Consider the following 13,910-nt stretch of genomic DNA (forward strand, 5'->3'; position numbering starts at 1 on the left):
ACAGTAAAAGCAACACACATGTTATGAACACGATTTTGTTTTCGGCCTTCCTACATTGTTGTGTCACCCATGTAGACCCATTTGTGTCATGGTGTTTTTTGAAAACGCTTGTGGATGTTCCTACGCGGTGCCACTTCTGTGCTAGCAGCCTGATTGTAGGAAGGCTGCTGATATGATGGCCCTTTGACTGTGGATGACTTTGGCGGTTAAACCCTGTGCGCACGAGGCCTCAGGGACCCTGGCTGGCTGAGAAAGTGATCATTAATCCCCTGACAGCACCGGCCCCTTTGACACCAGATGGCTCCACGGCTACTCACCTCCTCTTCCATCTTCAGCTGCTTGCCTTGTTCAGGCGGGATGGCCTCTTCTTACCATTGCTGGTGAAAAGGACCTCCCGCCTTGCCCACACAGCTTGCAGAAGAATGAGCAGGGAGGATTCTGCCACCTTCCCCTGTATCACCCTCAACTTTTGGTGTGGTGCTTTAAATGTAAATGTGATTTCACCGTGTAAATGCTCTAACCTCTGTATGCTAGATTTGTCTTGCAAATGTTTGAAAACCAATCCAGGACTAGTGAGGAAATCTGTGCTGCTGTTATGGTTTTTCAACTATTACACATTAACTCATGTTCACAAACACTTTGCTTCTGCAGCAGCTGATCATAGTTATTGGTGCAATATTTCTCCTTGGCAATGCAGCTAGAATATGAACACATTTTCCAGTTAATATCTGTGGGTTAACCAGTCTGACCATGTTATTATCTGTGGGATTCCCAGTCTGACAATGTTCATCTCTGTGGGTCTTCCAGTCAGACAATGTGGGAAATTGGTGGATAAAAGCAATAAATGGGCAATTAGGAGAATTGGAGTAAGGAAATCAATAAATAGGGGCGATGAGGAGAGAACAGCAATAAATGGTAATTAGTCGAGAACACCAATAAACGGGGAAATAGTGGGCAACAGCAATAAATTATGAATTAGTAGAGAACATCAATAAATAGGGAATTAGGGGAGAATGCCAGTAAATGGGGAATTAGTCGAGAAAACCAATAAATGGGGAATTAGTTGAGAACACAATAAATAGGGAATTAGGGGAGAATGCCAGTAAATGGGGAATTAGTCGAGAAAACCAATAAATGGGGAATTAGTTGAGAACACAATAAATGGGGAATTAGGGGAGAACACAATAAATGGGGCATTAATGGAGAAGACAATAAATGGGGAATTACTCGAGAAAAACAATAAATGGGGAATTAGGGGAGAACACAATAAATGGGGATTTAGGGGAGAACACCAATAAATGGGGAATTAGGGGAGAACACTAATAAGATTGTAATTAGTGGAGAACACCAGTAAACAGGAAATTTGTGGACAACGCCAATAAATGAGGAATAGGTGGAGTACATCAATAAATGGGGAATTAGTGGAGCACATCAATAAATGGGGAATTAGTGGAGAACAGCAATAAATGGGGAATTTGTGGAGAAAATCAATAAATGGAGAATTAGGGGAGAACGCCAATAAATGGAGAATTAGGGGAGAACATCAGTAAATGGGGAATTAGTGGAGAACAACAATAAATGGGGAATTAGGGGAGAACACCAATAGATGGGGAAATAAGGGAGAACAATAGTAAATGGGGAATTAGTGGAGAACACCAATAAATAGGGATTTAGCAAGGAACAACACTAACTGGGCGAATTACGGAAGAACACCAATAAATGGGGAATTAGTGGACAACACCAATAAATTGGGAATAGGAGGAAACACCAACAAATTGGGAATTAGTGGATAACAGCAATAAAATTGCGAATTAGGGAAGAACAACAATAAATGGGACAATTGCAGGAGAAACCAATAAATGGAGAATTCCGGGAGGGCAGCAATAAATGGGGCGATTAGGGGAGAATGCCAAAAATGGGGCATTAGTGGAGAACACCAATAAATTGCATATTTAGCAGAGAACACCACTAACTGGGCGAATTAGGGGAGAACACCAATAAATGGGCAATTAGTGGAGTACACCAATAAATGAGGAATTAGTGGGCCACATCAATAAATGGGGAATTAGTGGAGACACCAATAAATGTGGATTTAGGGGAGAACACCAATAGATGTGGAAATAAAGGAGAACACCAGTAAGTGGGGAATTAGTGGAGAACACCAATAAATGGGGAATTACGGGAGGCCAGCAATAAATGGGGCAATTACGGGAGAATACCAAAAATGGGGAATTAGTGGAGAACACAAATAAATTGGGAATTAGTGGAGAACACCACTAAATGGGAAATTAGTGCAGAACATCAATAAATGGGGAATTATTAGAGAACACCAATAAATGGGGAATTATTAGAGAACACCAATAAATGGGGAATTAGTGGAGTACACCAATAAATGAGGAATTAGTGGGCCACATCAATAAATGGGGAATTAGTGCAGAACATCAATAAATGGGGAATTAGTGGAGACACCAATAAATGTGGATTTAGGGGAGAACACCAATAGATGTGGAAATAAAGGAGAACACCAGTAAGTGGGGAATTAGTGGAGAACACCAATAAGTGGGATTTAGCAGAGAACACCACTAACTGGGCGAATTGGGGGAGAACACCAATAAATGGGGAATTAGTGGATAACAGCAATAAATGGGGAATTACGGGAGGCCAGCAATAAATGGGGCAATTACGGGAGAATACCAAAAATGGGGAATTAGTGGAGAACACAAATAAATTGGGAATGAGTGGAGAACACCACTAAATGGGAAATTAGTGCAGAACATCAATAAATGGGGAATTATTAGAGAACACCAATAAATGGGGAATTATCGGAGAACACCAATAAATGGGGAATTATCGGAGAACACCAATAAATGGGGAATTAGTGGAGAACACCAATGAATGAGGAATTGGTGGAGCACATCGATAAGTGGGGAATTAGTGGAGAACAGCAATAAATGGGGAATTAGTAGAGAACTGAAATAAATGTGGAATTAGGGAAGAACACCAGTAAATGGAGAATTAGTCGAGAAAACAAATAAATGGGAAATTAGTGGAGAACACAATAAATGCAGAATAAGGGGAGAACACCAGTAATGGGGAATTAGTGGATAACACCAATAAATGGGGAATTAGTAGAGAACTGAAATAAATGTGGAATTAGGGAAGAACACCAGTAAATGGAGAATTAGTCGAGAAAACAAATAAATGGGAAATTAGTGGAGAACACAATAAATGCAGAATAAGGGGAGAACACCAGTAATGGGGAATTAGTGGATAACACCAATAAATGGGGAATTAGTAGAGAACATCAATAAATGGGGCATTAGTGGAGAACTCAATAAATGGGCTGGAGGAGTTTAGAGAAATATGGAGGAGCGAGGCCATGGTGGGATTTGAAAACAAAGATGGATTTATTTAAATCCATATTTTGCTTGACTGGGAGCCAGGGATGGTGGGTGAACGGGTGAACGGGTGACTTGGTGTGAGTTCAGATATGGCAGCAGGGATTTGGATGACCTCATGTTTATGGAGAGCACGGTGTGGAACAGCAGCCAGTAGTGCAGTGGAATAATCAGATCTAGAGTTAACAGAAATATGGGTGAAGGTTTCAGCAGCAGAGAGCTGAGGCTGGGAAGGAGTTCGGTGAAGTTACAGAGGGAGAAATAACAGGTTTTAGTGATGGTACTGATATGTGATGGGAAGCTCATCTTGCCGTCAAATATGACACCAAGGTTGTGAACTGTCTGGTTCAGCATCAGACAGTTACCAGGGAGATGCAGGAGTGCGTGGCTCTGGAGTTTATAGCAGGGTTTTTTGGAGTAACTGGCTGATTATTCAGAACTGGATGTCTGACAAGCAGTCTGATAATTTAGAGATGGTGGAGGTGTTGAGATAGGTTGTGCTGAGGTAGATCTGGGTGTGGTCAGCGTACATGTGGGAAGTAATGCTGTGGTTTCATATTAGGTCACCAAGGGGAGCACATAAATAAGAAATAGGAGTGGATCATAGATCCTTGCGGGATACTAGAGGTAACAAATTGGGAAAGGGAAGAGAAGTAATTTTGCGGAAATTCTCTGGCTACCGAGGGACGAGAAGTGATAGTTTAAATTAGTCACATGGGATGCCACTTGTGACTTTGTGACAGGGCGGTAACCAGATTGAGGATGGACAAGAATGGAAGCAGGTGATAGCAGTCCCACCCAGCTGGACGACCGTGGAGAGGCATTGGAGCAGGACGGTGTGGTCAACCATGTCAAAGGCTTTATAAAGTTTGAGAAGGACGAGAAGGGGTAGTTTACATTTTGCACATTCACCTCGATGTCATTTGTGACACAATATTTGTGATAAAAGCCTTTTTGTTATTGTGAGAGGCGTGGAAACCTGATTGGTGTGATTCAAACATGGAATTCCAGGACTGATGACACTGATCTTAGAGAGAACAACACATTTAAGGTCTTTGGAGTCAAAAGGTAGATTGTAGTTTGGGCAGTAATTTACAAGGACAGAGCGATAAAAACTTGTTTTTTTTGAGGAGACGGATGATGACGGCAGATTTGAAAGAAAGAGGGTCAGATCTGTGGCGCGAGAACTGTTACCAAAATAAGCTGATATGAAGATCAGGAAGAGGCTCGGCCCGTCCGTCCCAGCAACTGCAAAGCTAAGATGACCGGGCTGTTGGCTCCTGCACTGTTTCCGACCCCGCTCCATCACCCTGGGTATCATCCCGTGGCCCGAGCGCCTCAGCTGAGTTTGTCCAGATGCAAACTCCCCCCACACCACCGTGTGACTCAGAGAGAGAGAGAGAGAGAGAGAGAGCCGAAATGACTAGTCGGGGGAATGAAAGAGAGATGGACTCAATAAACAATTTCTAAAGAAAATAAAACAAATAATAATAATCAACTGAGACAAGAAGGTTCCCCACATCTACAGCAGCTTGCTTTTTAAAGAACCAGTTTTATTTTCTGAGCAGGTGTGAACACTTGAGAATCAAACCAGTGGTGGTGGAGGAGCGACTGTGGCTGCAGATTCCCCTCCTGTCCTATAGGGAGCGCTCTGATTCTCCTCATTCCCCATTTGTGCCCGATCCTCCAAAGGTCAGTTCTTGCAGGCCAGCTTGATGCTGTTTGGTGTGTGTGAACACCCCCCAATTCTGTACCACCACACACCTCCCCTCAAGTGAATTTCAGGTCATCCAGCTGTTGGTAACTTCCTGCCCACCGCCCCGCTGTTCCTTGAATTATGTCACCACCCACTCCACCACCCACCAGTGTATATAGGGTCATCTGGCTGTTGTCACCTCTTGCCCCTTGGGGTTAAATATTACCTTCATGGACTGGAAATATTGGAACCGGCCTCTGGGTTGCTTTCAGTTGTTTTCTTTATTCATTAATTGAATGATAGATGTAACTGGATATTTCACCAAACTTTTGACCTGCTCTCTGAACTTGGATTGAGTCGCCCCATAAATAAATGTGTTTGTGCAGCAACTTAAATTCTGCAGCATAAATCCAACTTGTAGAAATATAATTTCAGAATTATTGTAATCCCCAGCATCTGTTCCAGTAATGTTATAATATAAGAATTCTATAACATAAACCAACCACAGAAGTATGAAGCTGCCGGATATGGTGAAGAGTAAAATCATGGACTTCCTTCTGCTCTCCATCTCTGGGTCACTGTGATTCCCTCCCTTGCTCTGACCCCTCAGTCCCTTACGGGCTCGACTGGTCACTAAAATGTGTCTGACTATCAGAGCATTGAGCAACAGAATTAAAACAAACGGGATAAATGGGGTTAAAACCGTATCAAACCAATCAAATCCCACCCATCCCGGATCAGTATAGCAGCTTGGCTTTACAGCACAGCCCCACGGTACGTTGTCAATTATCACTTCAGGTTCATATATAAAATAGAAAGGGATGTTTTTTGAACAGAACAGAAAGCAAGTTGTTGCTGGAACCAGAGCCGCAGTTTTCCCAGTGCAATATTTTGTTTTCAGCTTCTGGCAACAAATGGCCACAAATCGATCAAAGGTGAAAGTGACGGTGAACCAGACAGAAGAGTCTGTGGCTGTACGGCTCAGGACACTGATAACACTACATACAGGGGTGATGTACAGGAATGATCCCGGGAAATAATAATAACTAATCCGCCACAGTATAATTTCAGTGATAATGACCAGTAGATCCGCCATTGCCATGGCCACCAGGTAGCGAGTGGTGCAGGTGGAGAGGCCGCATTTTCCCCGGGACAGGATCACAATTGCCAGTAAATTAACTGTAAGAGAGAGAGGGGAAAATAATCTGGAAATTACTGACAAAACATTCTCCGTGTCTGACCTAGGCAGTAAGGGCATGATTTTAGCCCCCAAAACAGGTGGGTTGGTGGCAGGGTCAGAGGTTAAAATTTTACAAATCTCAACCCCGATCATAACCCATTTCTGACTACCCCCCTCCCCCCACACCCGGGTTTAACGGAGTCGGGACAGGGTACGGACAGCCAACTGCTCCCAGCAGGTGGGTTGACAATTAATGTTTTAATGAGGCTGAAAGTCTCTGATTTAATCTGTTTTACAGTTTAACCTCTGACCGGCTGGGTTTCCCCATTATGCCTCACGCCACCTGCGTAGACACCCGGGCTTGGCGATCAGAACAGTCTCCCCACTCCAGGAGCACCCCCTACTCACGGGATTGGTCCCCACCACACCTGGGAATGGATCCCCCTCCAGTCTAGGACTTTCCCCAGGCTTGGGCCCTGTCCTGGGATCTGACTACTCTTCTGGGATTGGATTCATGTCTGGCTCGGACCCCATCTTCCAGGATCAGTCCACACATCGTGTTTTGGGTCATGCACTCCCCAGCCCCATCCCCCTCCCCAGACTCGGACCAGGCACCAGTACAAATCAGTGCCGGTTAGAGCGCCACACTTTTTTTATTATTCAATTGTGGAATGTGGGCGTCGCTGACTTGGCCAGCATTTATTTCCCATCCCCAATTGCCCACGAGAAGGTCGTGGTGAGCTGCCTTCTTGAACCGCTGCAGTCCTTCGGGTGTAATTACACCAACAGTGCAAGTGGTATGATACAACTGTTTGGCTTACTCGGCTGAGTCAGAGGGAATTTTTTAAGAGTCAACCAGGTGTTCCACTCCGAATGGTGACCCACACTCAGGGTGATTTTGAGCAAACTGAAACTGTCACTAATACTGCCACTCAGAGTTACCTGCACTGAGGTCCGATTCAAACAATGCACAATGTTCTACTCAAGGCAATAACCTGATCATTCTGCAAACCTATGAGTTACAGAGCTTTAAAACCACAGAGGTACTTCAGAATATTTGATTTAACAAACTGATATCACTGAACAGTGTTCAATTCACTGAAAGGTGTCAGCATATCGTACCCATTAGGTCAGCCATGTAATGTAATCACATACAGAGTAAAACCAGAGACCAGCTCACATACAGATTTACACGACCATCAATTGTTATTGTCACTCACCAGGAACACCAATGCCGGCAAGGATTAGGAAATAAATTTTCCTGATACTGTAAATTGTTTCAAGCATTTTCTTTGTTAAGTGATCTCTTCCTTTGTGCTGCATACAATCTCTCTGTATTAAACTCTGAGGCGATACATTCCTCCAGCCTGTAATTTATACCTTGTGGGATCGCCATGGGGATATTTGCTCAAATTGTTCAACTTGTTTTTTTTTTAACTTGAACAAACAGATTACGACATCGAGTTCAGCCCATATTGTGATAGAATATATTTATTTCTGAGATTGAATTAGAAAACTGCAAAGAATGGACAATTTTGAACAGATTAATTAGTAAAAGAAAATAAATAAAAGCTATATTTTCCCACCAATGATGTTTTTTCATTCAAACACCATCAGTCCCATCTCTAGATCTCATGTTGTTTTCAGTGACATCCTTCACTCGACTGTGTCCATTCAGTAATAAAACTCTAAATGTTAGAGCGTCTCTCTCAGGCTGTTCTGCTGCATATGGGGATGTGGCTTCTCTCTTTAACTGAGGATATTCACTTAAGTGAGTTATTTGTGACTATACATTGCAGAATTCAATTAATACTGCATCTGAAACTAATTTAACACCACAAACTGATACAACATCTCTGCTGCCAATTCTTTTAGGTTATTCTTAGTTAAAGTTATCAAGTCACTGAGAGATACATTCTCCTTACCTAGAAACACTGCTGCAACTACTAATGCCATTACAATGGCATAGACCATACCTTATTATACAAGAAACCTAGTTCCTTTTATTTTCATAATTGGCATTAGATTGGGATCCCACAATTGAATTTCCAATCAATATAATCCTATACATGAAAGCAATCAATATGATGCCAGATGCAAGACCACAATTTATGTGTTATCCCAGAGACAAGTAATTAATATGATTCCAAATGCAAGCACCCCCACCCCACCCCCCGTACACCACCCACCCACCCTCCCCCCATTAGTCTAATTAATATCCCGGACCAGCCCCCAATTATATATGTTATGACTGCAGCGGGAGTAACACACTATTAATTCAGTCCTCTCACTCCATCAGTTGCCGCATATTTATTATTTTTTACCAAAATCAGAAAAACAGCCAAATTAAACACTCTAATATCCCCAGAATGAAACAGACCAAACCAGATATCTTTACACAACAATTTAACTATTTATTTGAAGTCAACTAAATCTTAAACACTATTAAGATAAACCTATATCCAAAGATCTGATAGCTGTTTGATTTAATCTAACTCCCACATTCACGCAGCCATTCAAAAAGGACAGTGACCCGGTTTTAAAGGCAGCATTTGAAAATTATCTGTCTGTTAAGAATAACTAAAAATGAGAAAGTCTTTGCGTTTTATGTTCCTGATAAATTAAGTCTTCTCAGGTGAAGATAATCAAAGTTCATTTGATGTATTTATCTGGATTTGATCAAAATACTCAGTTCTTGTTAGGCAAAAAGTTCAGATGCAGTAGCAGTAACAGTTCCTTCAATGATAAGCACAGCAATACAAACAATTTGTTGCAAAGGAAAAGTTTTTCTTATTTACTCAGGCATTTAACTTAGTCTGTAGCTTTGTAGAATTTTTCTTTAGAGAGAATAGACTAACTCCTTTCTCCAGATCCCTCACTGAAAAGCTCTCAGAATAACTGCTTCAAACTGGTTTCTGCCAGTTACACACATAGTCCAAATGGATATATTATACCATGTGACCTCTCTCTCCTGCTGTTTCCCATGGTAACCAAAATGCAATTGTGGTACACTGGGCTGAATTTTATGCTGCCCCAGCAGGTCGGATGGTGGCGTGGGGCGGCATAAAATTGAGCAAGAGGCTCCAGGAGGCCTACACGTCCCACGACTGCCTCCTGCCAAGTTTATGGCATTGGGCGAGGGGTGGGAAATGGGGGAAAGAGCCTGACCAGGTGGTCGAAGTTTCAGTAGGGGAGCATTTCGGGAACAGTGACCATAATTCCGTAAGCTTTAAAGTACTTGTGGATAAGGATAAGACTAGTCCTCGGGTGTAGGTGCTAAATTGGGGGAAGGCTAATTATAACAATATTAGGCAGGAACTGAAGAATTTAGATAGGGGGCGGCTGTTTGAGGGTAAATCAACATCTGACATGAGGGAGTCTTTCAAACGTCAGTTGATTAGAATCCAGGACCGGCATGTTCCTGTGAGGATGAAGGATAAGTTTGGCAAGTTTTGGGAACCTTGGATAATGCGGGATGTTGTGAGCCTAGTCAAAAAGAAAAAGGAAGCATTCATAAGGGCTAGAAGGCTGGAAACAGACGAAGCCCTTGAGGAATATAAAAAAAGTAGGAAGGAACTTAAGCAAGGAATCAGGAGGGCTAAAAGGGGTCATGAAAAGTCATTGGCAAACAGGATTAAGGTTTTTTATACGTCTATAAAGAGCCAGGGAAAGTGTTGGCCCACTCAAGGAAGAGGAGGGAATCTATGCATGGAGCCAGAGGAAATGGGCGAGATACTAAATGAGTGCTTTGCATCAGTATTCACCAAAGGGAAGGACTTGGTGGATGATGAATCTAGGGAAAGGTGTGTAGATAGTCTGGGCCATGTCGATATCAAAAAGGAGGAGGTGTTGGACGTCCTTAAAAACATTTAGATAAGTCCCCAGGGCCTGATGGGATCTACCCCAGCATTAAGAGGGAGGCAAGGGAAGAAATTGCTGGGTCCTTGACAGAAATCTTTGTATCCTCATTGGCTACACGTGAGGTCCCAGAGGACAGGAGAATAGCCAATGTTGTTCCTTTGTTTAAGAAGGGTAGCAAGGATAATCCAGAAAATTATAGGCCGGTGAGCCTTACGTCAGTGGTAGGGAAATTATTAGAGAGGATTCTTCGGGACAGGCTTTACTACCATTTGGAAACAAAGGGGCTTATTTGCTTGAGGCAGCATGGTTTTGTGAAGGGGAGGTCGTGTCTCACTAATTTGATTGAGTTTTTTGAGGAAGTGACGAAGATGATTGATGAAGGAAGGGCAGTGGATGTTGTCCACATGGACTTCAGTAAAGATTTTGACAAGGTCCCTCTTGGCAGACTGGTACACAAGGTGAAGTCACACAGGATCAGTGGTGAGCTGGCAAGATGGATACAGAACTGGCTCGGTCATAGAAGACAGGGAGGAGCAGTGGAAGAGTGCTTTTCTAAATAGAGTTCTGTGATGAGTTGCGTTCCGCAGGGATCAGTGCTGGGACCTTTGCTGCTGTAGTATATATAAATGATTTGGAGGAAAATGTAACTGGTCTGATTAGTAAGTTTGAGGACGATGCAAAGGTTGGTGGAGTTGGGGATAGTGATGAGGATTGTCAGAGGATGCAGCAGGAAATAGATCGGTTGGAGACTTGGGCGGAGAAATGGCAGATGGAGTTTAATCCGGACAAATGTGAGGTAATGCATTTTGGAAGGTCTAATACAGGTGGGAAGTTACAGTAAATGACAGAACCCTTAGGCGTATTGACAGGCAGAGAGATCTAGGCGTACAGGTCCACATATCACTGAAAGTGGCAACGCAGGTGGATAAGGTTGTCAAGAAGGCACATGGCATGCTTGCCTTCATGGATCGGGGAATAGAGTATAAAAATTGGCAAGACATGCTGCAGCTGTACAGAACCTTCGTTAGGCCACACTTGGAATATTGCATGCAATTCTGGTCGCCACACTACCAGAAGGATGTGAAGGGTTTGGAGACGGTACAGAGGAGGTTTACCAGGATGCTGCCTGGTCTGGAGGGTATTAGCTATGAGGAGAGGTTTGATAAACTCGGATTGTTTTCGCTAGTACGACAGAGGTGGAAGGGCGACATGATAGAGGTTTACAAAGTTATGAGTGGCATGGACAAAGTAGATAGTCAGAAGCTTTTTCCCAGGGTGGAAGAGTCAGTTACTAGGGGACATAGGTTTGAGGTGTGAAGGGCAAAGTTTAGAAGGGATGTGCGAGGCAGGTTTTTTACACAGAGGGTGGTGAGTGCCTGGAACTTGCTGCCGGGGCAAGTGGTAGATGCAGGTACGGTCGTGATGTTTAAGATGCATGTTGACAAATACATGAATAGGATGGGAATAGAGGGATATGGACACTGAAAGTGCAGAAGGTTTTAGTGTGGGCAGGCATCAAGATCGGTGCAGGCTTGGAGTGCTGAATGCCCTGTTCCTGTGCTGTACTGTTCTTTGTTCTTTGTATCTATCAAATGCATATTTACAATTAAAGTTAACTGACATGAGCAAGGAATTGCTTATCATTCGTACACATGAAGGGTTTTACCAGTATGAAAGGTAACCGTTTGGGGTGTGTGAGGCTCCTGCAGTGTTCCAGAACACCATGAAGTAGGTACTAAGTGGGATGAAAGGAGTGTTCTGTTTCTTGGATGACATTTTAATTATCACTAAGACAGAGAAACTGCCAATTGTAAGGTTGAACAAAGTCCTAGATCGACTTTGAGAGTATGGCATCAAAGCTAAAAAGCACAAGTGAGGCTTCATTTTGTCGAATGCAACATACATGGGTCACCGAATAGATGGAGAAGGCTGAGGGAATTTGAAAGCAAAGATACCAGAGAACAAAGAAGAACTTGGAAAATTCATACGAATTGTTGTGCATTGTTCTAAGTTCATCGCCAACTTAGCTAATACATTTGCGTGATTGTATCAACTGCTCAAGGATGGAATAGATTGGGAGTGTTCTGTGGAGTGTCAGAAAACATTTGAAGAAGTGAAGAAAGTACTGATGAGTTATGGTGCTTTGACCCACTATGATCTCGTGAAACCATTGGTTTTAGCCTGCGATGCACATCACAGGGGTTAGGTGTGGTGTGAATTCACATAATGGAAGATGGTGTGCAGAAGCCTGCAGAAAATACTTCACGTACTTTAATGAAGTCAGAGCAAAATTACTCACAAGTTGAGAAAGAGGCATTACTGATCAGATATGGTGCTACAAATTTCTGTACAGTAGGAGGTTCTCCTTGTTAACTGACCACCAAACCCTTGCAATCATATTTGGTTCAAACAAGAGAGCATCATTTCTAGCGACAGCGCAGCTTCAGAGATGGATGTTGATTTTTATGGCCCATCAGTATAATATTAAATACCATTGGTTAGCAGATCTTGCAAATGTGGATGTTCTTTCCAGATTTCCAGTGAAGGTTGATTCATTTCTGGCAAATAACTCATCCGTGGATTATTTAAAATAGACTTGGAAGTGTCTGCCAGAGGATTTTCTGAAGAAGCTCGCAATTACGTTGTGAATGGCTGCTGTAAAAAGTGTGATGATGATAAATTTCAGGAGTATTTCACAGGTAGAAATGAAATGAGTGTAGATCAAGGCTCTCTCTTATGGGGTTTAAGAGTAATTATTGTGCCAAGAACAAAGAACAAAGAACAGTACAGCACAGGAACAGGCCATTCGGCCCTCCAAGCCTGCGCCGATCTTGATGCCTGCCGAAAATAACAAGGTTCAAGGAGAGATTGTTAGAGGAACTTCATCAAGATCGCACAGAGTTATACAGTAGCAATAAGCTATTTTTGGTATTCTAATGTGATAGAGATATTGAAGAGTTGGTGAAAAGTTGTGAAGTGTGTCTCATAATGAGAAATGATCAAACCAAGGTTCCTTTCATCAAATTGTCAAACACAAGAAAACTGTAGGAATGAGTGCATGTTCATTTCTTTGAAGTGGAAGTTAAAGATTGTTTTGTTTTGACCGATAGCTATAGCAAGTGGATACATGTTGAGTCAACACCCATTACCACGTCTATTGAGGTTTTGAGGAGAACTTGTTTGGCAATTTATGGGTTGCCAGAAGTGTTGATGTCAGGTAATAGTCTACAGTTTACATCAGACGTGTTTGAAATATTTCTGAGTAAGAATGGAGTCAAACACACTCTAATACCACCATATTACACAACATTGAATGGTGCTGCAGAAAGAAGAGTACAAATTGTGAAGAGGTTTTTGCAGAAGTATTTACTCAGTGTTAAGCTGGACAGTAATGTCTATGTTTCTCATCAACACAGTTTAGACATTGTTTTGTTCCCTTAAAGAATAACCCCACAGTCTACAACAGGTTACTCACCTTTCAAGTTGGTGTGTAAACATCCTTGGAGGACAAGGTTAAGTTTGCTTAAGCCTGATGTCAATAGCAAAGTAAGAGAAGCAAGACAGAGTGAAGATGAGTCACAGTACTTGAGGCATGAAACTTGGAGAGTTCAGTGCAGGTCAGAAGATCAAGCTTAAAAACCACGGAGGTGATAAGAAGTATGTGTTTGGAGCTGTTGTAAAAAGACTAGGTACATTAACGTATCTGTTGAGGATTGGAGAGAGATGCCGTCAGTGTTATGTAGATCATTTGCTTGAAAGAGGACATGTGAAAAAG

The 13,910-nt window shown here is 42.5% G+C and overlaps 1 protein-coding gene across 1 annotated transcript; it reads right to left on the reverse strand.

Moving 5' to 3' along the window:
• Positions 1-5,362: 5,362 nt before the first annotated feature.
• Positions 5,363-7,561, reverse strand: LOC137345703 (probable G-protein coupled receptor 139). Its single transcript, XM_068008966.1, has 2 exons — positions 7,495-7,561; positions 5,363-6,273 (listed from the first exon to the last, which is right to left on the reverse strand). Exons 1-2 carry the CDS (start codon positions 7,559-7,561, stop codon positions 5,363-5,365), a joined length of 978 nt encoding a protein of 325 aa, XP_067865067.1.
• Between the last annotated feature and the right edge of the window lie 6,349 nt (positions 7,562-13,910).

This window comes from Heterodontus francisci, chromosome 29 (genome assembly GCF_036365525.1).
Source record: "Heterodontus francisci isolate sHetFra1 chromosome 29, sHetFra1.hap1, whole genome shotgun sequence".
In the NCBI taxonomy this organism is placed as follows: Eukaryota; Metazoa; Chordata; class Chondrichthyes; order Heterodontiformes; family Heterodontidae; genus Heterodontus; species Heterodontus francisci.